Source organism: Leucopleurus acutus (assembly GCF_964270905.1).
Source record: "Leucopleurus acutus genome assembly, chromosome: 13".
Taxonomy (NCBI): domain Eukaryota; kingdom Metazoa; phylum Chordata; class Mammalia; order Artiodactyla; family Delphinidae; genus Leucopleurus; species Leucopleurus acutus.
Window position 1 is genome coordinate 39,413,526 of NC_139155.1, and position 26,881 is coordinate 39,440,406.

Sequence of the window (26,881 nt, forward strand, 5' to 3'; positions counted from 1 at the left end):
CGATGCCCAGGCCATCTATTTTTAAAACTGGAATACGGAGGTGAAATTTCAGTTTTCCTTAATAAATTACATTATTATAATGGGAAATAAAATACTTACATTATCCCAAATCTATCCTGTGTTGCTAAGTCTGGTGTGTTGGCTGTTGCTCTTCTAATTTGCTTATTTGGTATCATGTGTCAGCCTCTGCTAAGTACCAGGCACTCTGGCAGGCAGATGGGGACTCACAATACTACCCCACCATCCTCCCCTGTTAACATACCACCTTCATGGGACTTGGTTTCTGGACACTCATCTTCTCATCTCTTAAAGTCCCAACACTCTACCTGTCCAACAGGTTGTTTACTGCTTCTCCAAGTGAGTATTGGTTTGATTTTTTCGAGAGGGCCCCCAATTATACAAATATTGAATCACTACGCTGTACACCTGAAGCCAATATAACGTTATGTCAATTATACCTAAATAAAAAAATTAAAAGAGAGGGCCCCCAAAACCACAGGCCACAGAGAAGACAGAAAAGCAAAGGATGAGAATATACAAAAGAAAGGAAGCAGCAGAGAGGGGAGCACAAGCTCAGCAGGGAAGAGAGCGAGAGAAGTAGGAGGCAGTGGGCCCCACTTGGGAGGGAAGGATGCTGCCCAGGACCTCCAAGTCCTCAGAGACAGGCCCTGGGCTCCAGCGTCAGCCCTGCATCACCCAGCTGCCTGGACACTAAGCTTGTTATTCTATGCAAACATCTAAAACCATCCCCTTCCCAACCAAAAGTGGGCATCCCAGAGAATGTTTTAACAGGATTACTTTACTAAAATTATGTTTCGATGATGTTATGGAAATAAAACAAGCATAGTGTCGTTCTCCCTCTTTTGGTTTTTCTACTGGTTGAGCAATTAATTCAACGACCTCATGGTTTAATTTTGCTTCTGAATTTCAGCCAAACTAACTGGATCATACAATTCACTACAAGGCGTTTTTTGGTTTTGTTTGTTTGTTTGTTTAACATCTTTACTGGAGTATAATTGCTTTACAATGGTGTGTTAGTGTTTGTATTTTTAAAAAATTCTCTTCAATGACTAACTGGTTGGTCTCTATTATAACCCATTCAATTTCAGTCAACCACTGAGCAGTCAAATCTGTGGCCATACAGACCTCTGAAAACCACAGTGAGTGAACATCAGAAAATAAATTGGTATGAATGATATTTATACAATATTCAAATTCCTGTCAAATAATTAAAAAATTATAAACTTTTCTCAGTGAAATCCAAGCCAATCTTCATTCACAAACATGCAGATGCTTTTCTCAATTTATGTGTATATTCGTTTTGTCCATTTCCATGCTTCTATTGCTCTCATCCCCCAGGACTGTCAGTGGTACTGAAGCCTGGGGACCAAGTGGGAGGGACCTGGGTCCCAGGAAAGCCCCGTCAGAAGCTGTGAGACCATCACCATCCTGGGCTAACACCACCCTGCTGGGGAAGATGAGGTTGCCAAGATATTTTTTCTTCCGGTCAAATGTGCAGCTCCTAACTTGTACACGGATACTGTTCTTGGGGAACATGAGAGCTATGTTGGATGCATTTCATGAAAACTGTGTGAAAGATCACAATAACTGAGAATTTTAGACCTAAAAGAGACTGGTAGAGGACTTGTAGTTTGGAGGTGTTCAAACTGGGGGCCACGTACTCCTGATGGTATACAAAGCCATTCTGGTAGACACCACTCCCCACTTACCCAACCTCTCTGTGCCTCAGTTTCCTCACTGTATATAAGGGCTAGAAATAGAACCTACCTCTTCAGGGTTAAGTGATACTTTAAAATACAGGGCTTGGCTCTCAATAAATGCTCAATAAATGTTAGCAATTATTATTATTCCTCTTAATTATGGGAGTGGCCATCAGTCAATACTGACTTTTATTATTGACTTTGGACAACTGATTGTTTAAAATATGCAAACCCTCTGTTCCCCATTCCCCGCTCTGCAGAGAGGTCCTGATCCAGGCATCAGTGAAGGGCAGGCACACAGGCAAGCTGACAAGCACCTACTGAAAATTCCCTGTGCCCTTCTGATCTGCACACCTCCCTCCCTCTGCCTCATCTCCGGTTTGCATAAGAATCATTGAGGTGTCCATACTTAAATAATGTAATTATACTAATGCCTGTGAAGTGATTCAAACTGCAATTGTTTGCCATCTCATGGGAAGCTATGAGCAATGTCTGAAAGAAACTTACATACATTAGAATAAAAACAGAAAGCTATAGAAAAGGGAGAGGAGATAAAGAAAAGACACCCACCTATTGGAAGAGAAAGACCGGAAGTTGTAAGGCTCGGAGGCAGAATACGTGCTCGGATGGAGAGAACCAGAGGAACTGTTAAACGAAGGAAAACCCCACTCAAAACGCTGCCTGGAGAGCTGACAAAGCACCTGGCTGCCTTCCGCAGATCAAAAAGAGAGCCCGTGCTAGAGAGATGGGCTTGAAATGTGTAGATTTTGACAGACTGTGCAAATTTTTATAAACCTTAAATTCAAAAATCCATCTTTAGTAATTACATTATAACACAAGAGCTCCTCAATTCAAGCAGCGGGAATTTTCTCTTCTGCCTTTTGCCTACATACTGGTAATTAGTGAGCGCCCAGGGAGCTCACACCACAACTGCTCTCTGCTCTGACTGGAATCTCCGCAAACGCAGCGAACGAAAGACAAGCCCGAGGATGCAGCTAAGGCGCTGCGTCACCGTCCCCGGGTTAGCCTCGCACAGGCCATCACGTGGGCCGGATCTACCTGCTTTCCTGCTGGGATTCGGCTTCCTTTTCCTTGGTGGACAAGGGCGAGTCCTCAAAGTCATAGGAGAAGAGGTGGAAGGGGCTGTGAAGCACATAGGGCAGCTTTTCTACGGTTGGTGACGCCTGCGGGGGGCCGGGTGCGGCGCGGAAGGGCTGAGAAGCCGGGGAGGGCGTGGAGGGCGCCCGCGGGGCAGGCCCTGAGGACCCTCTGCGCAAGGGGGTCCCCGCCGCACTGCCGGCCGGGAGCTGCTTTCCTGGGGAGGAGGCACTGGAGGCCGCGGGGACGGCTGGACTCTCGCGAGCAGCATCCTTTCCGGCGGGGACCTGCTCTGAGGCAGGGCTGGCCTCAACCCTAGGTCAGCACGGAGGAGAGGAGGAGAGGAGGAGGGGGAAGGAAGGGGAGGAAAAGAGATTTGGGAGAGAGGGAGCAAAAGTTAGGAAAGAGAAAAAGACACGTCAAAGCTCACTACTGTTAGGGTCGCTCACTTAAGAGTCCAGCTGTGTTTCTCGACCTGCAGCATAAAAGCCAGAAGCCCTGGTTTTCCCAATAATCCTGGCGCCCTGGGCTTGCCTATCTGGGGGGTAAGACCCATCTGGTCTCTGAGCAAACAAGGGCCTTGATGAGGGGATTTAGTGGAACCTCAAAGGCTCTTCTGCACCTGCCCCTCAATCCCCGAGTTTCTCCCCACTGGTTGTGTCGGCACCGGAATTTCTACAATTTGAACTTCATTTCTTTGTCTTGATCAAACAGGGGATCTGGCCTCCTCCTGAAACACCCAAACTTGAGGACGAGGTATCCCACAAGCCCCATACTTACAGTCACTGCTTTCAGATCCTTTCTGGAAAGCAAGTGTGGAGAAGGAGAAAAGATGCCAGCAAGAAATGCAAAGAGCTGGAAATGAGGGGCGGGCAGAGTGAAGACACATTTTGCCCGGTTCACACTTTCCCCAGGGCCTCCTCTACCACTAAGCCCTAGATGTCTAGACTCCTGCAGGCATGCCTCATTCTGCCACAGATACAGTTATGAAGACTTTCCATCTTAAGGGGACTGGATTTAGACCACTTAGACATTTTGAAGCCTACCTTTGTAACAGGAGAATCTACATTAAACTCTGCAGTTTTCAAAACCATAGTCCTTTCCCCAGAGAACTTGACTCCCAGCCATGCCCACTTGGGAAAGGGATGTGAGCTGTTTTGTTTCCTACCTCAAATCCAGAGCTCCATCTGTATATAAGGGCAGGGACATACAGGTTTCCCTGGCTCAAGGGGAGGATGGGATGAGACCACACTGCAGTGCCCAGGGCAGGCCTGGCAAAGGTGGTACACACACACAGGGGGCACACGTGGTGGGCACACATGGAGGGCAAACACACGGAAGCAGCCAGCAGGAAGGGGAAGCAGTGGAAGACACCAAGCCCACAGAAGTAAGCAGAATCTTTCCCACCACTTTTAAGTCTAGTAGGTTGACATCAGGGAAGAAATAACATCCAGATCAATGTTAATGAACACTGTGTTTAAGGTCAAACCCTGGTGTTTAATATGCACACCTTTGCTTCCTAAAACTGAAAAGTCTAACTGTATCGTCTCTGATGAAGACACCCTCCAGAATCAGTCATAGAGTCAAAGACACTGCAGAGGACAGGATAAACCACCATCTACCACTAATAACAATCCCACGTAAAGACAGCACGAGTCAGTAGGGACGCCTTTGGAGGCTGCTCTTTCCAGCCAGATTCCTCCATCTGCTCTGTAGGTACTGCTGAACTGTTCGAGTCCCTGAGGGTGAAAAGTTTGTGGGTGGGACATACCATGCACATTTAAGCACGTGTGGAGCCACACCGATGTATTTATTGATACAATTTTCTGTGACTCATTTTTGACCTAAGGTGGGACTGTCAATTGAACCTCCTCCCTTCCCAGAGCATCCCTAACTAAAGGCACTACCCCCAAGCATGGCACTCGGCATGGGCGGGGGCCCTTGGTTAATGCCGACCTTTCTCCCCATCTCATTCTGGAATATGTACCTCACTCTCTGTCACTAGGTCATTCCTTTCCTCTCTCTACATCCAGCTGGCTTCTTCCCAGACATTTCCAAAGGGCGGAAGCAATCAGTTCAGAGAGGATTCCATGACCCCAGGAGGGGTGGGCATCTCAGCACGTCAAATGAGCCTGTCTGAGAACTTTTATGTGCACCGGTGGCCCCAAGAATGAGGCCACAGCAGCAAAGAATCACATTAACTTTGAACTTGGTAAGAGAAAGATTTTACCCTAATTCATCCAAGGTCCTTTTGACTTTGCTTATTTGTGGAAAAACTAACAGCTACAGTATCAGTTGGCAGCGTAATCAATCAAGTGAAGGAACCCTTCAGTTCTAGAATTATTTTTGAATATCAGAAAATGAACTTACCCATGATCAATTTTTATTTTTCATACAGACATCATTTGGGGAAAATACCACAAAATTTACACATATCTGCAAGGTGCCTGTGTCTGTTAACACTGCCCGAAGACAGAAAGGATGCACCTTGGAGAGGTGAGTGGAGGACAGAAAACTCCCCCAAAGGGCTGCAGAGCTATGGTAGTTATTCTAGGCATGCAAATAAATGCTGGGAATTTTTTCTATGCTACATGCGGTGAAAAGTGTTCCTGTCCATTTGGATAAAAATCAAAATGCATTATCCCTCCAGCAGTCATCCACACATTATAGATAACATTGTATTGGTAAAATTAGTAGGAAGAAGGGGACACGTGGAATTATTCTTCCTACAGTGTAGACAGGGTTAAAGTTTTCTGAGCAGAGAGGAACATCCTGTTAGTTACTGTCAATCCGACTGAGCCGAAGCACTCAATGAGGGAGGGGACAGTGGGGAGAAAAGCTCCTGGGTGTGTCTCCCATAAAGCAAGGTTAGGCAAAGCAGCGTCTGAGTAAAAAACACGGCTCTCTAGGGAAAACGTGCTGTTATTTCTATAAAACTAGTCACTCTGTGGCTCCGTGTAAACGTTTGCCGGTGGCAGCTAGTGAGGAAGGGAGGAGGCTACTGCAGGGTGGCTGCAAACTATCCGTTAGGAAGGAGACTCCAGGCTTGTGGTGGGAGCCGGGGAGTGTGCAGCCCTCGGTACCTGTCCGTGCCCGGACAGGGGGCATCGTCATCTTTCTCTTCCTCTGAATTGGGCTCCGTGACTGGCTGCTCCTCTTCCTCCTCCTCCTCGACCCTGAGGCAAGGCCAGGAAAAGAGAAATGCACATAGAGACAAGATGGGAAAGCAAGATAAGCGTTACAGACAAACAGGAAGATGCAGCAGAAAAACTCCAGCTGGCTGAAATGAAAAGAGCACACTTAGAGGAGACAGTTGTGAGATGGGGAAACCTGAGTGTGGGCTGGAGATGCAATAACCCAGCACAAGCCAAATTTCTTTGTCAAGTTGGCTGGATGCTACTGCCTGCAACCCCCGACCCCACTCCTCCCATCCCCCTACCACACATGATTCACAACAGCTTCTGGCCTTGGGCAGGCCTCCCAGGTGGTTCTCCTTCTGCATACAGAGTCATGCAGTGGCTGTTCTCAGGGCTGCCCAGCGCCTGCATCAAGAAGTCCTCATGTCTTCACTGCATTCCTTCCTGCACCACCCTCTACGGTGGACGGATGGTTTTTGCATGTCACTCCCTCATTCTCAGTCAATGTGTTTGGGGGTGAGGGGCTGATCCCCCCCCACTTCAAGGGTTAACACATGGTCCAGGTGGAGTCAATCTGGGCCACCCCTGGGATTTCTCCTGTGCCTTCAGGGATGAGAAGGTACAAGGACACCCTAAGTCTAGTGGAGGAAGGCTGCCTGTGAGTGACCCCGGCCCAAGAACAGCAGAGTTGGAGAGAGAGGGACGGACATGGAGAGAGAGGAAAGCAGTCTCCATGACAGTTTTAACACTTGCATCCAGTACTTCTGAAGCTTCACCCTGGCCTTTCACTAACAGAAGATAATAACTTTTCATTTTTGCTTAAGGTAGTTTAACTTGGGTGTTGCCCTTGCAGCTAAACAAATAGACTTTGATAACTGAATCATTACCCTCCTTTGGCCTCTAAATCCTATCAACACGTGACTTATGTGATGCAAGTGTTCCATGTGGAACACTTACCCAAGCTTCTCAATCCCTTGCCGAAGGGATTAAAACTCCTGAACTCCAATGACCTTCATCTTTGTTCACTTCAGGCCCTCACAGGCTGGACCTCACCATCACACCTAAGTAGCCCACCTTGGAAACCTTACATCCAAACTTCTACCCCCCGACCACAAGCCCCCATTCCCCCAAATGTCTCATTCCTCTCCTCCCACCGTAACTCTTCTGCAATCTCAGTGTCCTCCTCTACTTCCTAAATGTCCACCAGCTCCTTCTTGCCTTCAATCCTTATGAATCGACCGTTTCCCACTGTAGGCATCATTCTGCCAAAATCTGTAACTCTTCTGCCCCACTCTCCTTCAGTTGGTTTTTCTTTTTACTGAAATATAAAATACATACAGAAGAGTACACGAATCCCTGAGGTTTCACAGAACAGAGGCATCTACATAATTAGCATTCCTTTAATGCTCCCTTTGAACTGCTTCCCTCCCCTACTGGAAACAGCACAGGTCAGCTTTGCCTGATTTCCTTCTCCATCTAAAAGGAACCATACTGTATCCAGCTCCTTTTGTTCAATATTACACTTGTGAGATTCATCTATATTGTTATCAGTACTTGAAGATCATTCTTTCTCATTGCTGTATAGTATTCTCTTACATGAATATACTATAATTTAGTTATCCATTCTACTGTTGATGATAATCAGGTACCTTTCAGTTTGGGGTCATTTTGAATAGGGCTGTTATAGATATTGGAGTACATGTGTTTTAGTGTTTTGGGTCATGAGGTGTGCTTAAATTCATCTTTATTAGAAACTGTCAAACAATTTTTTTAAATGAATGAATGAATTTACATTCCCATAGACAGTATATGAGCATTCTGGTTCTTCCACATCCTTGCCAAGATTTTATATTTTTGTCTATTTCATTTGCTATCTAATCTGTGTGTGATGATGTCTCATTGTGGTTTTACTTTGCTCTCCCCGATGACTAATGAAGATGGGCACATTATCATACTTTTAATGTCTATTTAGATATCCTCCTTTTGAAGTGTGTAAGTACTTTGCCTTTAAAAAAGAAAGAAAAGGCTCGGACTTCCCTGGTGGCGCAGTGGTTAAGAATCCGCCTGCCAATGCAGGGGACACAGATTCAGTCCCTGGTCCGGGAAGATCCCACGTGCCGTGGACCAACTAAACCCATGCACCACAACTACTGAGCCTGTGCTCTAGAGCCCGCGAGCCACAACTACTGAAGCCCGAGTGCCTAGAGCCTGTGCTCCGCAACAAGAGAAGCTACCACAATGAGAAGCCTGAGCATCACAACAAGGAGTAGCGCCCACTCGCCACAACTAGAGAAAGCCCACGCGCAGCAACGAAGACTCAATGCAGCCATAAATAAATAAACTAAAAAAAAAAAAAAGGCTTTTTATTTGTAGGAATTCTTTACATAATTTGGACACAAGTAATTTGTCATATTCTAGTGTTGCAAATATGTTTTCCCTGTGGGTTGCCTTTGCATTCACTTCATGGTATCTTTTAATAAACATACGTTCTTAAGCTTAATGGGGCCCTATTTATCTTTTTTTCTTTGATGGTTAGTGTCTTCTTTGTCCTGTTTTTTTTTTTTTTTTTGATTATACCAAGGTCTTAAAGGCATTCTCTTATGTGACCCTCTAAAAGCTTTATTATATAACCTTTCACATTTAAATTTGCAGTCCATCCATAATTTATTTTGTGTATCATATGAGATAGGGGTAAGATACATTTTTTCCCCACGTGGACATACAATTGGCCCAGAACCATTTAGTAAAAAGGCCATATTTGCCCCATGTTAGTATCATCTTTATCACAAATCAAGTATATATCTGTGGGTTTCTGGACTTTTTCTCATCATTAGTCAATTTTTCTATCCTTGCATGAATACTCTGCATGAATCTTTGCATGAATACTATCTTAATTATTACAGTTTTATGATAGACCTTGACATTGCAGAGTAAGTCCTTTGCCCTTTATACTTTCATAGAATTTTTGAATCAGCTTGTCAATTTTCACCAAAATCTAGATGGACTACTAGTTGGGATTTTATTGAATTTATACACAAATTAGAACTGACAATTTTACATATTGAGTCTTCCAACCCATGGCTGTGGTATATCCTTTATTTAGATTTAATCTTATTCCAATATTCTTTCATTTCTTTTAAAGCTTTAAATTTTCAGTAGAGGTCTTATATATTTTCTGTTAAATTTATTTCTAAATATAAATTTTAATGCTATTGTACATGTTATCAATTTCCAATTTAATTTTCTATTTATTTGATGATATATAGAAATAAAATTGATTTTGGGGGTAAATTTACCTTGTATCCAACAACTTTTCCAAATTTATTAATTGTAATACTTTTTATATAGACTCCTTTAGATTTCCTATATAGACAGTCATATCGTCTGTAAGTAACGATGGTTGTATTTATTTTGCTCCAATTCTTATGCCTATCTTTTTCTTGCCTTATTACACTGGCTGGGAACTGCAATATTACATTGAACTGAAGTGATGACAGTAAGCATCTTTTCATTGTCCCAAATATCAAGAGGAAATATGAGCTTTGCCACAGATTTTTTATTCTTTATCAGATCAAAGAAGTTTCCTTGTTTGCTAAGAGTTTTTACCATATATGAGTACTGAATTCTATCAAATGCTTTCTTTCCATTTATCAAGATAATCATATGATTTTCCCCTTTATTTTTGTAAATGCAATGAATTACAAAACTGCTTTTAAAAGGTTAAACGAACCTCGCATACCAGCAATAGACCCCACCTTGTTATACCATGTTACCCTTTTTATAAACACCTGGGTTCTACTTGTTAATATTAAGAATTTTTTAAATTGAAGTATAGTTGATTATAATATTATTAACAATTTTTTACATATACTGGAAAGAGATTGATCTATAATTCCTATTTCTTAAAATGTGCTGATCAGTTTATGGAATAAAGGTTATGCAAGCCTCATAAAGAGGTAGGGCAGAGAGGGTGACAGCTGTGGAGCTAAAGAAACAGAGATGGATCCGAAAAAAATTAAAACAGATTTAGCTGAATTTGGTGACTGGTTAGATGCGGCAGGAAAGGAAGAAAGAAGTATTGGTACAACCCCATGGTTATATACCCCATACCTGGATTGAGGGGTGCTTCTGTCAGAAACAAGGAAGCCAGTGGAACAGTGAAGACAGCATTCCTCCTGTAATGCCACAAGCCACAAACGAGCACACCTCATCTGTCCTTCCGAGCCTGGTACAGCTCACCCTCACACAGCACAGTCCTTTTTGTTGGCAGTCCTTTTCTGCTCTAACAGCAGTCAAGTTAAAAACTGTACCCTCAACCTTCAGCCTGAGGCTACCTTCCCTCATCTTGATCAGGAATTTGCAAATGTTATTACTTCTGGTCTGCCCAGAACCCACAGACCTCTACCCTGCCAACCAATGGGTCTCTCCTCTTTAACTCAAAACAGGGAGCCCCATCCTCCAAAATGACTTGACTTCATTTGTTCTCCCAGGTGGTAAAGTCATTTAGAAGCAAAGTCTGCTGGAGTTGGAGAGGCTCGGAGCCAACTGCCTGGGTTGTACTCCAGCTCCATAATTTACCAGCTGTGTGACCTTGGGCCCCACTTTCCTCATCCCAATTTAGGATATCAACAGTACCTACCTTCTAGGAGGACTGGGTTAACATGTAAAGCACTGTGAAAAGGAGCAGTATACAGTGAGCAAATCAATTTGTTTTAGCTATTAGCTCTCATCATCATCATCACCATCATCGTCACTGGCTTTGGAGGCTTCTTAGGAAATCTCTACCACCCCCCACTAATGGATACTCAAGAACTCAATAATCAAGAACTCAATAATCAAGAACTCAACAATCAATAATCAACTCAATCAATTACTCAATAATCAAGAACTCTGCTTGATTCACTAAGGAAGAGGACATAGTACTGGGCAAAGCATTCCCAATCACTGGCAGATAGTAACACTTTCCCCTTTATAACTTCCACCTGTGTAAGCTGTGTATTTCTGATCCTCCTCTCTTGCATGTAGCTGTCCTACAGATGTGTGAAGACAGTGATTCTGATCAACATCCCAACCTGTTTCCTCTTTGGGCTCAACATCTCTGACCCTGCAATAAATCTTCTGATGACTTGTGTATATCATAGCTTTGCTATCATGAGTGGCAGAGCAGGACCAAGGGCAGGCAGCACAATGACTCACTCAGGGAATCCACTTCCAGGAAGTCCCATGGTCAAAGCACTGGCCTTGCCCTATAACTCAAATGCATGAAGAAGGAAATACCCTCTCGTAGGGCACGGGACTTTCTATGCTTGATTTTATTTGGTTTCATCCTAGTAGAATTAGTCAAATGGAATGATATTTTATGCTGCCAATATTTAAGACTGAAGAATTAGTTCAGACAATTTTGCTTTTTCCCTAGCTGAACTGTCTCTTAAAGTATAACTTAATTTTGTTTATACTTGTTCTAAGGCATTCTGGGTCTTTGGTCTCTGGCTTTCAAATACCTCTAGGGGTATTCTGCTTGTTTGTAATTGATAAGGAGTTACTCTAGGGCACAGGCCTGTTCTGAACCCATCAGGTAGTCTCCCTTTAACCACAAACAGTCCCAGACTGGAGGCCACCCTCTTCACGTTAGAAAAGCAACAGGCCCACCGCCTGACCAATTCTGCAGGGCACAGTTTCCTTCAAAGTCAAATTAACTTTCTCAAATTCGGGTCTCAGGCTGACGTCACGTATCTTAGGCTTCTAAAAACAAGAAGGAAAATGGATGTTGCTGAGATGTTTTAAAAGTACAATAGAAACATTTAAAACAGTATTAAAGTATATTCTAGGACCAAAGCAATCAGGATAAGGAAGAGTTAAGCAACACATTTGGAGCAGACATTTCAAGACATCTAACAGACATAAACTCAAATCAGGAATATGAAAAAAATATATTTTAAAAATCAGTAGAAACACAACTATAAAAGTGAGCAAAATATACAACCATGGCCAATACATTTATATGAAATGATATTTTAAAACCGAAGTTTAAATATAAATCAGAGTTTAATAGAACTCAACTGGAACTACAATGAGATACCATTTTTTATCTGCTTGGCAAAATTAGGACGTCTGAAGATAATACTAAGCACTGAAGAGCATTTAGACCAACTGGCTCTCATATACTGCTGATAGGAGTGTGCATTAGCATAATGACGCTGGCAAAATAATTGGCACTATCTCATAAAGTTAAGCATTCATATCATGAATATGACTGACATCACCTAGAAGTGGCATTGCTGTAGCCTGGGGCAGTGGTTCTGAACCAGGTGATTCTGCCCCCTAAGGGACACCTGTCAATGTTGGGGGACATCTAGTCTTAGATGCTGCATCCTACAATGCACGAGGCAGCCCTCCACAACAACATTTGCACCGAATACTTTTGGTCCAAAATGTCAACAGTGCCGAGGTTGAGAAACCCTCTGTAGGGATGCCGAAGTATGTGCACCGGGATATGAGTCTGAGAATATTCACAGCAGCACTGTCTGTAATTACCAAAAAATGGAAACAACCCAAATGCTCACCAATGGGAAAAAGGATAAATAGATTGTGGTATATTCCAATCAGAGAAAATGGAAGACCTCCAGCATCACATGACCATATGGATGAACACTGGAAGCAAGATGTGGAGTGAAGACAAGTGCAAAGAGAAACTACAATATTCTAATATTTTTTATAAAGTTCAAAGAGGCAAAATTGTATAATATACTATGGTTATATATATATATATATATATATATATATATATATATGATAATACTAAAAACAAATAACAACAAACCCATAAGACAACACTAAACGATATTTAAGAGTGCTGGTTACCCAGGTTCAGAGATGTGAAAGTTGGAAGCTCATAGTAAGTTAAGGGTAATGCTCTGGGTTTCTAGCTAGACCGTAGTCTCATGGGTGTTCTTTATATTAATACTTATATAACATTAATAATTAATATTAATAATACTAATCATGTTTATTATATTTATATAAAATAAATAAACTAGGAGAGGGCCACACATGGACCAATGATGTCAGTGTATCATGAACTAAGGATTATGATTAATTCAATTCTGGAAAATTAGAATTTTTTAAATAGATTTTATTTTTTAGAGCAGTTTTAGTTTCACAGCAAAATTGAGCACAAGGTACAGAGACTTCCCATAATAAGTAACAATACAAACATTTTTTAAAAGTGAAGAAGTGTAACCATGGGGCAAGGGCTCTCCATTTACCCAACAATTATTTATTGAGCATTTATTATGTGCAAGATGCAGGGGTACAGTGGTTCGTAGAGGTTCTCACCCTTAATGTTTACAGGTCTGTAGGGGAGAAAGACATTAATCTAATTGTACCAGGAAGTACTCAAGTGAGAAAAATGTCCACAGTGCTCTTGGGGCAAAACTCAGAAGGCCAAGCAGGAATTGACCAGAGGACAAGATGGGACTTTACACATGACACTCTCCTGCTCCAACACGTACACGCTAACCTTAGGATTAAGTCCAACTTGCTCAGCTAACACCCCCATCATCTCGCTAACTTCATCTCCCTCTCTCCCTTCAGCAACTCCCCCACCCTAGTCTTAATCAGTCTATTGAGCTGTCCACCCAACACCAAGGGCATTTCAGCTTGGGGTCCTCAAAGGAGCCATTCTCCCTGCCTGGAGTTACTCCTTCTGCTCTGTTTCTCTAGTGGACCCAGCCGCCAGGGACGTCCAGTAAGTACTTGTTGCCTGTTGCAGACCTGTGGCCCAGTGGACCTCGCATGGTGCTCAGCATGGAGATACTCGCTATGGATGGTCAACAGACAGAGTGGCAAGAACTGGAAAAATGACCTTGGAGATCTCCCCACGTTGCAGATAAGAAAGACGAAGTCCAGAGAAGGCAAGATCACACAACCTGCCAGTAAGAACTGGCAACGTCATGAACCTGAAGCAGAATCTAAACTGGTTTCATTGCTCCACCGTCGCTGCACATTTCCTTCTAAGCAACAGCACCCTGGATGGCGCTTCTCAGTCCTCCCTACACAGGGCATAGACAAGAACATCTGCATAGCCCACCAGAGTAACGGACAGGAGACCCGCCCAGTGCCCCAGTCACCCCAGACCTGCCTGGCTGCCCTGAGGGGTGGGGGGGGGGGGGAAATCAGTGTCTTGACACAGGTGTGACCCATTTGTGGCAACTAGGTAGTATGTTCTGTATTAAGGTTTAGATAAGATGCCGGCATTTTAAATGCCCCATTTAGTTCTGTAAAATGCATAAGGCATACTATAATTAGATGAAAACAATATGTCATAGAAATAGTGTGTTACTGTGAATGTAATTATGCCACTAAATCGTACAATTAAAAATGGTTAAAACGGTAAACTTTGTTATGTATATTTTACCACAATAAAAAATTTTAAAAATTTACAATTTAAACAAACAAACAGATAAACAGAAGAAATAGTGTGTTAAATTTCTGTCAGACAAAATGCCCCCCCGGGCTCCATCTGTATCCCTCAGATGGAGCAAACACTGCATCCCTCTGTGAGAGAGTACACTTCAGCTGGAGTTTGAACTTAGCCTCCTGGTGACTCATACTTTCTGCTCACTTCAAGGCTGTTTCTAGGTTACCAAGGCCCCAAGAAGAGATTTGAAAATTTCCAATTAGTTATCTTAATCAGTTAAGACGTATATCTGACCAACTGAAGCAGTGATTTCATTCAAAAATAGTTTTGTTATCCACCAAAAAAAAAAAGAAGCTTCCCTCAAAAGATTTTTGCCAGCTACTAAGAGAATGAAAAGACGTTTAAGAGAGCCCAGCTGTTGCTCTGATGTTTCCATGGTGAGAACCCAAAGTTAGACAGGAAAGTATTTATTGTCCCTGTAACACTCAGAGTTTAGAAGGAGCATATTTACTGGCCATGGATACTAAATATACCCAGGAACTGGACAACTGGCCAGAACCTTAATGCACGAGCCATTATTTTGCTATTTTGTTTTAGAATAAAATACTAATGGATCCAGCACATTATTTCTGCGGAAAACATGGAGCAGTTTAATATAATGGAATTCCAGTCTGCATAGCCTAAAACCAATAGGAAGAAAAACACAATTAGTAGCCTGGTTGCAGGTTTATTTAGGAGTAAAACAAATCAATCCAGGGATAACTGCGGACTATGAGGTGTCTCACTACTTTCTTTTGTGGGTACTTTGATTTTATGTTTAAAAAAGACTTTATTCCAAGCCAGGGATACTACCGAATTGCCTTAAGTGTCTCTTAGAGGCCTGAGAGAGCAGAAGAGAAACTAAGATGAAGGTAGACTGGGATTCTCTGTGACCTTTTGGAAACAGCAGGGACGCCAAGCACAGACCCAGGCTGAGTTGTCAAGATGGCGGCCTCCAGAGGTGAAAGCAGCACTGCCTGCGTCTGGCTTGGCTCCATCCTGAGACCCGGAGGCTCTCTCATGTCACCCATAAAATACAGTGGAACAGCAGAACAGGAGCCTTCATCTCTGGTAGCCTATGATAGCTGACGAAATGAAATTGTGTGGACATCAGACAAGTTCTCTCATCTCCAGAAGTTGCACAACTATTAGTCAAATAGTGTGCTGTCTAGCCAAGCTCACTTTTAAACGTTTCGAATAACAGAATTCCTTACACACATTCTGTTTCATGTTTTCACAAACAGGAAGGCAATGATACTAAAGAAGGAAAGACTCCAAGTTAGAAAGAGACATGACGTGTGTGTCTTCAAGAGGCAGATATCAAATGTAACCACCAAGAGGAAGCCAACCCCATTTCAGAGTTTTGTGTGTAGGTCCATCTTTCAAACTCGTGACTCAGTTTGATTCTAGAACTCGAATTGCCTTTTCACATGCTTTGGACTTGGACACACCACCATCAGTCATCCTTCAGGACTCAGCCCAAATGCCTGAGGAGGCTTTTTGGACCCCCCACCCACCCTGCCCCATCCCACTATCCTCTTTTCTAAAAAAATCTTTTAAATTAATATTTAATTATAAGAATTCATACTCCCTTTGAAAAAGTATAATATTACTGATAAAAATTAAGTCCCCTTTGACCAGAGGTAACCACGGTTATAAATTCGGTGGGTAAATTTCAGGATTAAAAAAGAACGTTTTAACATATATTATTCTACAGTCCTTTGAATACAGCAATTGATGTGGCAAGTATGTTGGTACTTCTGGTGTGATGCATTCCTTATAATTGCTGGTTGCATCCCATCATGTGGCTAGGCCATGTTTTCCTTATCTAGCCACTCCCCAAGTTGCTGTTACAAGTGACGCTGTAATGACAACACCTGCACATGTCCTCGTGAGCTGCACGTTATTGTCAAGTGCATACCCTTACATCCCTGCTACCTGCACACAGCCCTGTTTGCAGCCTTCAAAAGCCCTCTTCCAAAGCTACACACATTTACTTGCTACAATATTTATGTGCACACTGTCTTATGAGGCTGGAAGAGTCATAAGGGCCATGCTTACCACTTTATCCTCAGAACCAAAAATCTGGCATGTACAGGAAAATACAAGCTGGTGAATAACGAAGGAATGAACGAATATCATTTTGTTCTCCTTTGGCTCATAAGCTACTATTCTTGGCTCAACAAAATCAGGGCAGTAATCATAACATCAAAGTTCAGAAAATGTCAGGACTGACTAAGAAGTCTATCCCTGTATACTTACTGTGAAATAATATACTCAGTGCTGGGGTTTCTCTTATAGAGAATTGGTGGCTTGCTCGTTTACTTGTGGGCGTGAACTATTATGCATGTGGACCCAAGTCCCAGCCACGTTTTAACAACCGCAAAGTCACTTCTTCTTTTTCTTTTTTTAAAATAAATTTATTTTATTTTATTTATTTTTGGCTGTGTTGCTCTTCATTGTTGCACGTGGGCTTTCTCTAGTTGTGGCGAGCTGGGGTCTGCTCTTCGTTGCGGTGCGCGGGCTTCTCTTGTTGCGAAGCACGGGTTCTAGGTGCGTGGGCTTCAGTAGTTGTGGTGCGCGGGCTCGGTAGTTGTGGCTCGCGGGCTCTAAGAGCGCAGGCTCAGTAGTTGTGGTGCACGGGCTTGGCTGCTCTGCGGCATGTGGGATCTTCCCAGGGCTCGAACCCGTGTCCCCTGCATTGGCAGGTGGATTCTTAACCGCTGCACCACCAAGGAAGTCCCAAAGCACTTCTTCTCTGCTTCATGATTTTTTCCCCTTTTCACAATCAAAATCATTTACTCTTCTAACTCAATTTTGCAAAGCTTGTTATAAGTGAAAAAAATATAGATAAAGAAAGAAAAATATCTTCCTAAGTCCAGTAAGTATTTGTTTCACTTCGGAAGGCCTGCCACTGGCACGAAGCCCTGATACCCTCCACCCGCTCGCCCTGTTCTGTCCCAAGACCTCTGGGAGACCAAGGCCTGCACTCAGCAGGTCCCGACTGGCCACTTCTTCATGGGGGCTCATCTCCAGTCAATGTTTAAACTCATGTTTATAAAACCAGAACTGCATGACTGGGAAAAAGAAAAAAAAAACAAACCTCAGGAATTAAAATAATTTCTCTGGAGGCAAACGTGATTACTGTAATGGAGTATTCCTGAAGTGTGATATAATTGTCTCTGATTCCTCACTGAGTTACTGTGTCTTTGGGAAGCATGCTCTATCAGGATGTTCAAATGGCACTTAGGCTGCAGATACCCGTCCCAAATGTGCCCAGCCTTCCCTGCTCTGCAGGCCACTCTCCCAGGGCAAGGGGTAGGCTTCCCTCTACCTGGCTTGGCTCTGCCTCCTGCTTCTCTCCAGGGAAATCAGACTCTCACTGGGCTGGGGGGGTGGGGGTGAGGCTGCAGTCACTCATTTATTCTAGTTATTTAACCAACTCTCTGACGGGTGCTCTCACGCAAAGCACTTTACAGGGTTCACCCCTTAACTCCTCGCAGGAACTGCTGAGGTGGTACTATTACTACCCCATTCACAGCTGAGGAGCTGAGGCACAGAGAGGTTAAGGAGCTTGCCCAGAGCCACAGACCGAGAAGCCGGGATCTGAACCCAGGTAGTCCAACCTTAGCATCTAAGCTCCTGACCATGATGCTCTGCTACCTCCACTATGATCATTTCTTTGTGGCTGGAAATAAATGACTCTTCTCTTTAAGGACTGGAAGAAGCTGTGAATCTTTCTTTCTTTCAGATTCTTTTCATGTATTCAAGTGTATAGGGAGTCTACCAGTTCTCATCCCTTGCCCATCTCACCGAGGCCCCATTCCACCGTGAGGAGAATCAATGATGCCTTGATGTAGACAAACTTGGACCACAACTATAGCCCATGTTAACCCTCATCAGTCTCTGAGACATCAACATTACCTCCCTTAGAAATCAATGTTTTTTCTACAAGGATATGATGCTTCTGTGATCACTGTCAGCTCGCTGAACACGTGTGAGACAAGAATGACATTAGGCCAGGTGTCTCTTTCTTTGGGTCTCTCCTTGTCAATTTCCAAAGCCTATTCCAAAGGGGTCCCTTGCAAAACGCTTCACCAGCATCACAGTGGTCCACTATAAACACCTTTTCTGCCATGTCAGATTTGACCTCCTCAGCCTACATTTTCAGGGTTTTATTTCCCTGCTAATTCAACCTTCATCACTGAACAGTTACTACCAGGCTCCCTCCACAGACTCTTGTAAAAGAGACAATCTCATTCTTCCTTCCATGATTGGATTTAATCGACTCAGTTTAGTAATCATTAGCAGTTTAGCCCCTGCTCCATCTCCAAAGGGATCCTGGAATTACCAGGGATATAAAGAGAGAGATGCTTGCTCTCCAGAAGGACCACCCACACCCATACCTGCATGAACTGCCAACAAAATCAGCTCTACCAGGAAGGGCTGTGAACAGTCAGGACATGGATGGGAAGACATGTATTACAGAAAATGGAGAGTTTTCGAGGTCAAGGGCAAGCAGGCTTGACACTGAAAGAAAATACCCAAAGCAAGTCAAAGATGTAACTAGAAACAAAAACCTTTCCTTCTTTTTGAAGCGTGTTCACCACTCCTACAGTAAAGGGTTGTCTCTTCCTGTAACATCACACCAAGTAAGGCCACTCTAGCTTGAGAAGCATTCACACTTGAAGACAACCAATATCAAGGTTCATTGACTTGGGAAGTGAGTGAACTTCTCAGTTTCAGAATTTCATGACAATTCTACACTTTATCCATTCACTTCTCTACTCACTTGGTTTGTTTTCCCTGGGTTATGGCATCTAAGCCCAAGCTTAGAGTTCCAGAGGGGCCTATCCAACTGCCTATGGGACGTTCTACCTGTGACCCAGATATCTCAAACTGAAAATGCCCACAGCTTACTCAGTGGCCTGACAGCCATCTCATGACCATAAGTTAGTGGTTGCCTAGGGATCACCCCGGACTCCTTCCTCTTTCTCACCATACAGGCCAGTCACCATCCCACAAATGATGTCCATCCTGTATCTCATCACCTTCTCCTGTTGCCATTCTCCCTGCCACTGCCTGTCGGGCCTTTCCACCTCTCTCCAGACTGTGGCCCAGGCCCCACCAGGCTCCCTGTTTGCTGTCTGCTCTCCTCCCATGCACTCTCTGTGCTGTTCCCACAGGGGTCTCGCTGAAATACCACCCCGATCTCACTTCTTCACTTAAAATTCATCAGTAGCCCTGTTCAGTTTTAAAGTTTTGCCATTTTCTTCAGAATCTAGAAAAAACCCCCAAATTCAATTCAGCAAAGTCCAAACCCAAAGAAATCTGCAATCTGATCACAGTGAATCTTTTGAGAAACCAGAAGTCCTACGCCAGAAATCAGGAGCTTTTGCAAAGTGACCTCTTCCTCATACCTTTTGCTCTGTCCTTTCTTGGAGCAGGTGCTCTCAGTTCCAAGTTCACAGCCCTCTGCCCAGCCCCCCACCCCCCAGCCATCTCCCCTCCTATCCTCCCTTTGCTGTTCAATACTCAGGACACCACGAAGGGCTTCGGGACATTAACTGGTAAATCTGAATCCCTGGCTGTATTCTAATCATACCTACCTGAGGAGGTCACATCCCTTGCTGGTGAATCCCACTGGTAATGAACCATCACCGTCAGATCAATCTTCCCAAGTAGCTACTTGCCGCTCATGGTACCAGTGGTCGCTAATCTAGTTGTGGGAAATCCTCTAGCATGGTTATGCCAGTGCACAGAATCTTCTCGCCAGTTCACGTTCGTATTTATTTAACGATTACCTTCTTTAATAGCACAAAATCCGGGAAAGCTCCAGGGCATGGAGTGACTACAACACACTGCGCTAACCCCACATTTGCGCTGCCTCTCGTGACTCCCCTGCCCCTCTATTAAAGCGGCATCAGCGCCCTGAGTTTACAGCGGAGGAGACCGAGGCCAAGCCTGGGGAGGAAGTGGGACCTGCAGCTGGAAAGGCCACGCCTGTGCCCTCAACAACCTGTGGCTGCTCCTGTTCTGCACTTGGCCAAACCTTCCCCAGGAGCCAGGACTGAGGTCACCTGAGTCGTAAATTCTGTAGGTTAACACCAATGATACAACTCCTACCGTAACAGAGAAGAACAAACCTGACTCCGTATTGGATCTAGTCCTTTAGCTCTAACCTCTGTGCCCTGTTGCCTGTGCTTAGTCTTGCTGGTTCTGTGCCTTTATAAAAGAAGGTTGTCTATAGCCTGAAATATACATGGTAGCCCATTCTCAAAGCTCTGCCTCCCAGGCTTGACCTTTAAAGGTATAACACTTCTCACACACAGAGACATAAAAAGTTGCAGAACAGAGAATGATGTTTGTCTTGTTGGAGGTTTCCAGCAACATCGTGACCAGACCTACGTGGACAGCTGCAAGAACAAAAGATTATCACATCCCCTCTGTCTGGCCGGCTCCAAGAAGTTTGCAGCAACCAGTCATACTCTGTCCCCTTTTAGTATAAAAGAAATCTGAATTCTAATTCAGGTAACATGGCTCTTTGTGACACCAGTCCACCATCGTCTGGGTCTGCTGGCTTTCCGAATAAAGTCACTGTTCCTTGTCCCAACACTTGGTCTCTCAATCTATTGGGCTGTTGTGGTGAGCTTGGACTCCATAACACTACTATTTATATAATAGGTTTTTTGCTTGCAAATCGATTGTTCACTGCCAACTACTTCCAAGAAAGACAGAACTAGGGCTACTCTGCTATTTCTGCTGCAGATCCTGCAGCTAAAGGAAGAGTGGAATCCGTAAGCCCTGGCAATGAAGCCCTGTGGACAAGGCATGACACAGACCAGAGGGCAAGGCACGGCCCTGGAACTAAGCATCCAAACATGCCTCCTTCCTGACAAAATGCAGGAAAATGGCCTCCCCAACGCTGCACAGTTTCAGAGTTAGGCTCTCCCATCTGCCCGCTGGTTCCTGGGGCTGGCAGAAAGGTGCCAATACCCTTTCCTACTCCCGCAGGAAAATAGAAAGCCACACCCTCTCCAACTGCCTCCCTCCAGCTCCCACCCTGGAGGCTCAGCCCCAAGGCTTGTCTCTCTTCTGCCCACCACCCACTGGGCCACTAAGCGGGGCACATCAGGTATGATCCCCCAAAACGTGAGGACAGCTTAGCCTCCGATAATTGATAGTTAACTGTGGCTTCCTCTCAACCATGAACTTTTCTTCTCCATACCTTCTTTCCTGCTCCCATCACCAAGATTACGGCTGGTTAGTTATGATTAACTGGGAAGGCTGTTCCGGTGTTGCAGTTATTGCTCTGAACATTTTCAGAACTCGTTAGGAACTGTCTTCAGTGCCAATTTATGAGAAAAACAAGCAAACCAGTATGATTATTTCAGGATCAAAATCTAACAGTGATTATAAACAACACAGCTCTTGGGATGACCAAGTTCCAATAAACATTTGCTCTGAATGATTTTTTGCTTTCTCAACAAATTCTCAACTAATTCATCCTCAAAAGAGAAAAACTTGTTACTACAGAACACATTCTATAGATTCAGAGACTAGTTCCAGGGATGTTTAGCTCTGCGTGCAGGCTCTGGACTAGGACTGTCTGGTCTGGGTTCAAACCCAGCTGTGCCACTTACCACCTGTGAGATCTGGGGCAAGTTCTTTAACCTCCCTGTGCCTCAGTTTCCTCATCTGTAAAATGGGGAGAATACTACCACCTGCTTCATGGAATTTACAACATATGTCAAATTGCTTAGCACTATAGTCAGCACAAAGTAAGTGCTCCACAAATGTGGTTCCTGCTATCACCACTGCCGCTACTACTCACCTCCTAGAGAGTGAAGGAAAAATAGAGAGCATTCTCCCAGGACAACACAGAGAGGCCGCAGTTAGAAAGAGGACACACTTCCCTGAGTGAGCATGGCGCCTAAAAGCCACACAGGAAAAGACTAACAGATTGGACACTATAACAATATATTTTATGCATATATCAAGAGATGCCATAAAGTAATTTAAAGATAGTTAAAATATAGGGAGAAAATGTTTGTGACATAGTTGTCCAAAAGTTAATATCTATAATGTATTAAAAATACTACATTCTCTCTACTTTTGTATCTGAAAATTTCCACATTAAAAACAGAATGGCTGTACACCAATTAAAATGCTTAAACCTTTCAGGAGACAAATGAGCCAAGGATATAAACAGACTATACTCAGAAAAGGAAATGTCCACAGCCAATGAAGCAGCTGCAGATGAATAACCTCTGTAGTAATAGAAAAATGCAAATTAAAATGCTGAAGCACCACATTTTACTTTTCAGCATTATAAAACTTCTGAAAAATTCTTAACATCCAGTGCTGGTGATGGTGTGGGAAAATGGCCAATCATATGCTTACGGTAGAACAGCCAGTTGATATGGCCTTTTAGAGAGCAATATGGTTGACACCAATATGTAATACAGTATTATAAAATGTAAGTGTCCCATGATCTAGGGGATTTCACTTCTAAGAATCTCTCCTGAAAGAATGTTAATGTATGTGCACAAACGTGTGTGTGTGTGCGCGCATGTGTGTGCGTTCATTACAGAAAGTTTGGTATTAGGAAAAAAACTGGAATCAAGCCATAGCAAAATGAATGAAGGCACTACGGTATTATGGTATATCCTTACAATGGAACACTAAGTAATAATTTTTAATGTATTGTAGTAATTTTTAAATGTACTGACAAAAAACTAGAACTAATAACATAGAAGAATGGCAACACGCATTTGATAATTGCTTACTAATTGCCAAGTACCCAGTATATCTGTTTTATTTCTACAGAATCACAGGGGGGGAAAAAAGGGTAGTTTAATAAAATGGTGAAGGACAGAGACTCCGGATCCAGACCACCTGAACTCTAAAACCAACTCCACATAGATTAGCTGCGGGACTCTGGACAAGTTACTTCAATGTTCTGTGCCTCAGTTTTTCCTCCTGTCACGTAGAGATAATAACAGTACGTATACCTCATAGGGTAACAGTGAAAAGCGTAGTACCCTAAAGTTCTTAGCATAATGCCTGGCAGATACTTAAGCGCTCAGTACATTATTTGAAAACATAAAAGAGCTGCTCTTTATTCTGTTCTCACTCTGTGCCAGGGGCCATGTCTAAATGGGTACAGGGCTAGTAGTGGCAGAGCCAGGCGCCTCTATTCTACGTCCTGTACAGCAGTGATTCCAAATTCCACACTGGTGAGAATGTGTGCAGACTGAGTTTCTGCTGCTGGTGTCCACAGTCTGTCCCCACACCACACCCTGCCAGGCTCCTCGCTGCAGCATGGGTGGGCTAGCTACCCCCCGTCAGTACCCGTGGCCTGTAGCCCACATGGACATGGTCCCTCCTGGTCTCCCCTTCTCCAGGACCAAGGGGGCCAGGCCACAACCTCTCTGTGCTGCTGGAGGGTCAGGCATGTCTGTAGGTCAAGCTACTGCATCCAGTCCTTCCCAACTGCAAGCTCCAGGCCTGGCCACAACCCTTGACTCCTGGTCAGTCTGTCTACTTCCTGACCACTTTCAATGTATTAGAATGAGTAGTTTTGTACAACAAATATTAAGCCTTTTTTCCTTATTTTTACCCCTAATCTAACCTCCATGGACGAAATCGCAATTCTTGAATTTAACTTTTTCACTTCTGGACCCTCAGCTGATGATACCATCAGTCGAGAGGAGGGCATCCACCTCTCCTCCTCAAGCTGAGTTCTCAACTCCCAAACACCTGTGAACACTGCGTGGACAGAGGTGGCTCTAGTGAGCTTGTCCCCTGTGTTCCTCTTCCTCCAACCAGGTTCCAGAGCCTGGCTGCAGAAGACCACACCTTCTGTCATATCATCATTTTTCTGTCTTGCCATTTTGTTGTATGCTGGCGTCACATTCCACTACGTCAGTATTTCTGGAATGTGACAGGTGTGAAGCTGATTAGAAGGTTACGCTGGGCATTTCAGCTACTGAGAAAATCATGAGATTTAGTCAAACTTTTGGTTCTCAAAGAGGGCTTAGCATATTCCCTGAGCATGTGAAGTAGAAAACTTTGCTAAATGGAGTTAAAACCCAACCAGAACAAAACAAAAAAGGGACTCTACTGTACTATCTATACAGTAGCCCCCAAATTGAAGAATTATATTCTCTGGGAAAAAAAGTCAGTTTTGACCCACGCACATGAGCATTTAAGATAGGTCCACAAAGTTCAAGAAAGCTACCCTGCTTCCAACAGTCGAAAGACTCCCTGCCTCAGCATCGTCCCAAGGAGGTGAAAACCACAACCAATTACGTGCCTTCCCCTAAGGCAGGGTTGACATTTTAGAACAGATAATTCTTCATTGCGGGAGGCTGTCCTTGCACTGTAGAATGTTTAGCAGCGTCCCTAGACTCACCCACCGATGCCAACAGCACTCCCCACCCCAGCTATGATAACCCAAAAAGTGCCAAGGCATTGCTCAGTGTCCCCTAGGGACAAAATCACTTCCGGTTGAAGACCACTGCCTTTCGGGGCCACTGAGACTGGTCCCAGCCTGCCTCTACATCCCTGAGCAGCACATCCTTTTCTGGGCTCATTGCCACACGCCCTCCCCCGCACTGGCTCTGTATGTCCCCCTAGTCTGACTCTTCTCCACCCTCTCCAACCCCCTCAGCCTCCCACTGGGAGCGCATGAGCAGCCATCAGCAAACAGCCTCCACACCTTCATGGAATATTCCTTGCTCTAACCCTGGACTTAAGGATGCTGTTCCCTAACAGACTTCGCATATGGCGTGACGGGTTCTTCTCTCTTACCCACATACTCCTCTTTGCCAACTCCAAACCACTTCCCCTGCAACTTCCCTCAAGAAACGCAGTCCCTTAGAATATGGGTTGTCAAGCCTGTGGGCCAAATGTGGCCCACCACCTGCTTTGGTACAGTCTGTCAGCTAAGAATGATTTTCACATTTTTTTTAATGGTTGGGGGAAAAAAATCTAAAGAATATTTCATGACATGTAAAACTCAAATCTCAGTGTCCATAAATAAAGTCTCAGTGGAAGGCAGCCACACTCATTCTCTAGCCTGTTTTCTATGGCTGCAAAAGCAGCCACAGTTGCAACGAAGACTGTCTGGGCTGCAAAGCTTAACATATTTATTACCTGGCCCTTGACAGAGAATATTTCCAACCCTTGACTTTGAGGAATGTGGGAGTCGTCTGTACCATCTACTTCCCAGCTGTTGTCACCATCCACTACCCGCCAGGTCACTCTTCCGTGTGTGTTAAAATATACACATGACTGAAAGCTGGATGGCACAACTGCTGACATGAACGACTAAATGAAGTTCAAAATTACCTCTACGGGCTAGAATGTTGTGTGGAACTCAACAGGATGAAATGAAACTTTATATATTATATTAAGTCCCATGCCAAGTTCACTGTCAGAAAGATGGATATACAGAGCAGGAAGAAGACCCAGTGTGTGTTGACAGAGGTAAGAACCAGGATGAATAGGGAAACATTATAGGGAAATTCTATCCATATAGTGAAAGGCTAAGCACCAACAGAGCTACCACATCATAGAGCAAATTTAGACCAGGTGACTTTACTAACAAGCCAGGAAGTCCAAGGATAGCATGGGGTGCCTCAGGGAAGAGAATGTCCGAGGCTGAGTACACGGAAAGGGCTTCTGGTCTGGGCTTGACAACCCTGAAGACGTTTTAGTCCTAACAGTATATACTCTTACAATTTAAAGCAGAGACACTGGCTCTTTTGATGATTAGATGCTAAAAATAACTTTCTTGGTAAAACAATGAAAGCACCAACAGTTTTCTTCCAATCAGATCTGTAAATTTAATTGCAAAGGTGAAACTCACTATGGCACACATAGTCACAAGAGGTACTTTTAGGTGGCGGATGACCAATAAACTCATACCTTATTTGGTAAATGCTCACTGTGAACCTCTATTTCTTCAGAAGAGCAATGTGAGTTTTGAGGCTTACTCGTCCTTATTAAAGCACATAGCCTAGCCGGCCTAAGTCTGTAAGAAGACTGGGGGATTTTCTCCTGTTCGACCCTCCTTGATTTTTATATTAACCTGAATCAAAATACACATACATGGTATGTAAACAAATTCCCTGTCTACAAAGTCAGAAGGACAAGTCTCACTCAACGACTATGTTTAGGAACGGTAGGGAGGCAAGTGGTTCTATACGATTCGGACATTGAGCGGCAAGGCCAAAGACTCAGGTTTAACCCAGGGCTTAGCTCCCTAGTCCTGAGATTCATCACAAGGCCCCAAGCCCCTGACCGTTTTCTCATCTGTAATGTGAGGGTAATGATACTTGTCCTGCCTGGATCCTACAGAGGACCATAATGAGAATCCAATTCAAGTGACAGAGAAGAAACACCTGAGTGGAGAGTGCCAGGTACAGTTTAGGACAACATGAATCTCTAACCTGTAACAT

At 43.8% G+C, this 26,881-nt stretch overlaps 1 protein-coding gene across 7 annotated transcripts in view; it reads right to left on the minus strand.

Moving 5' to 3' along the window:
- Nucleotides 1-26,881, minus strand: part of FHOD3 (formin homology 2 domain containing 3) — a gene marked incomplete at both ends in the record, with an annotated part of 492,573 nt that overhangs the window by 140,136 nt on the left and 325,556 nt on the right. The window contains 3 exons of one of the 7 annotated variants that reach the window (XM_082852714.1): nt 2,292-2,342; nt 2,781-3,134; nt 5,903-5,995. The exons of 2 other annotated variants lie outside the window; for them this stretch is intronic. In XM_082852714.1, coding sequence (XP_082708840.1) covers nt 2,292-2,342; nt 2,781-3,134; nt 5,903-5,995 — 498 coding nt within the window. Of the gene's footprint in view, nt 1-2,291; nt 2,367-2,780; nt 3,135-5,902; nt 5,996-26,881 lie in introns of all 7 variants that reach the window. 4 more of the 7 variants (XM_082852713.1, XM_082852717.1, XM_082852716.1 and 1 more) reach the window with 4 other exon arrangements.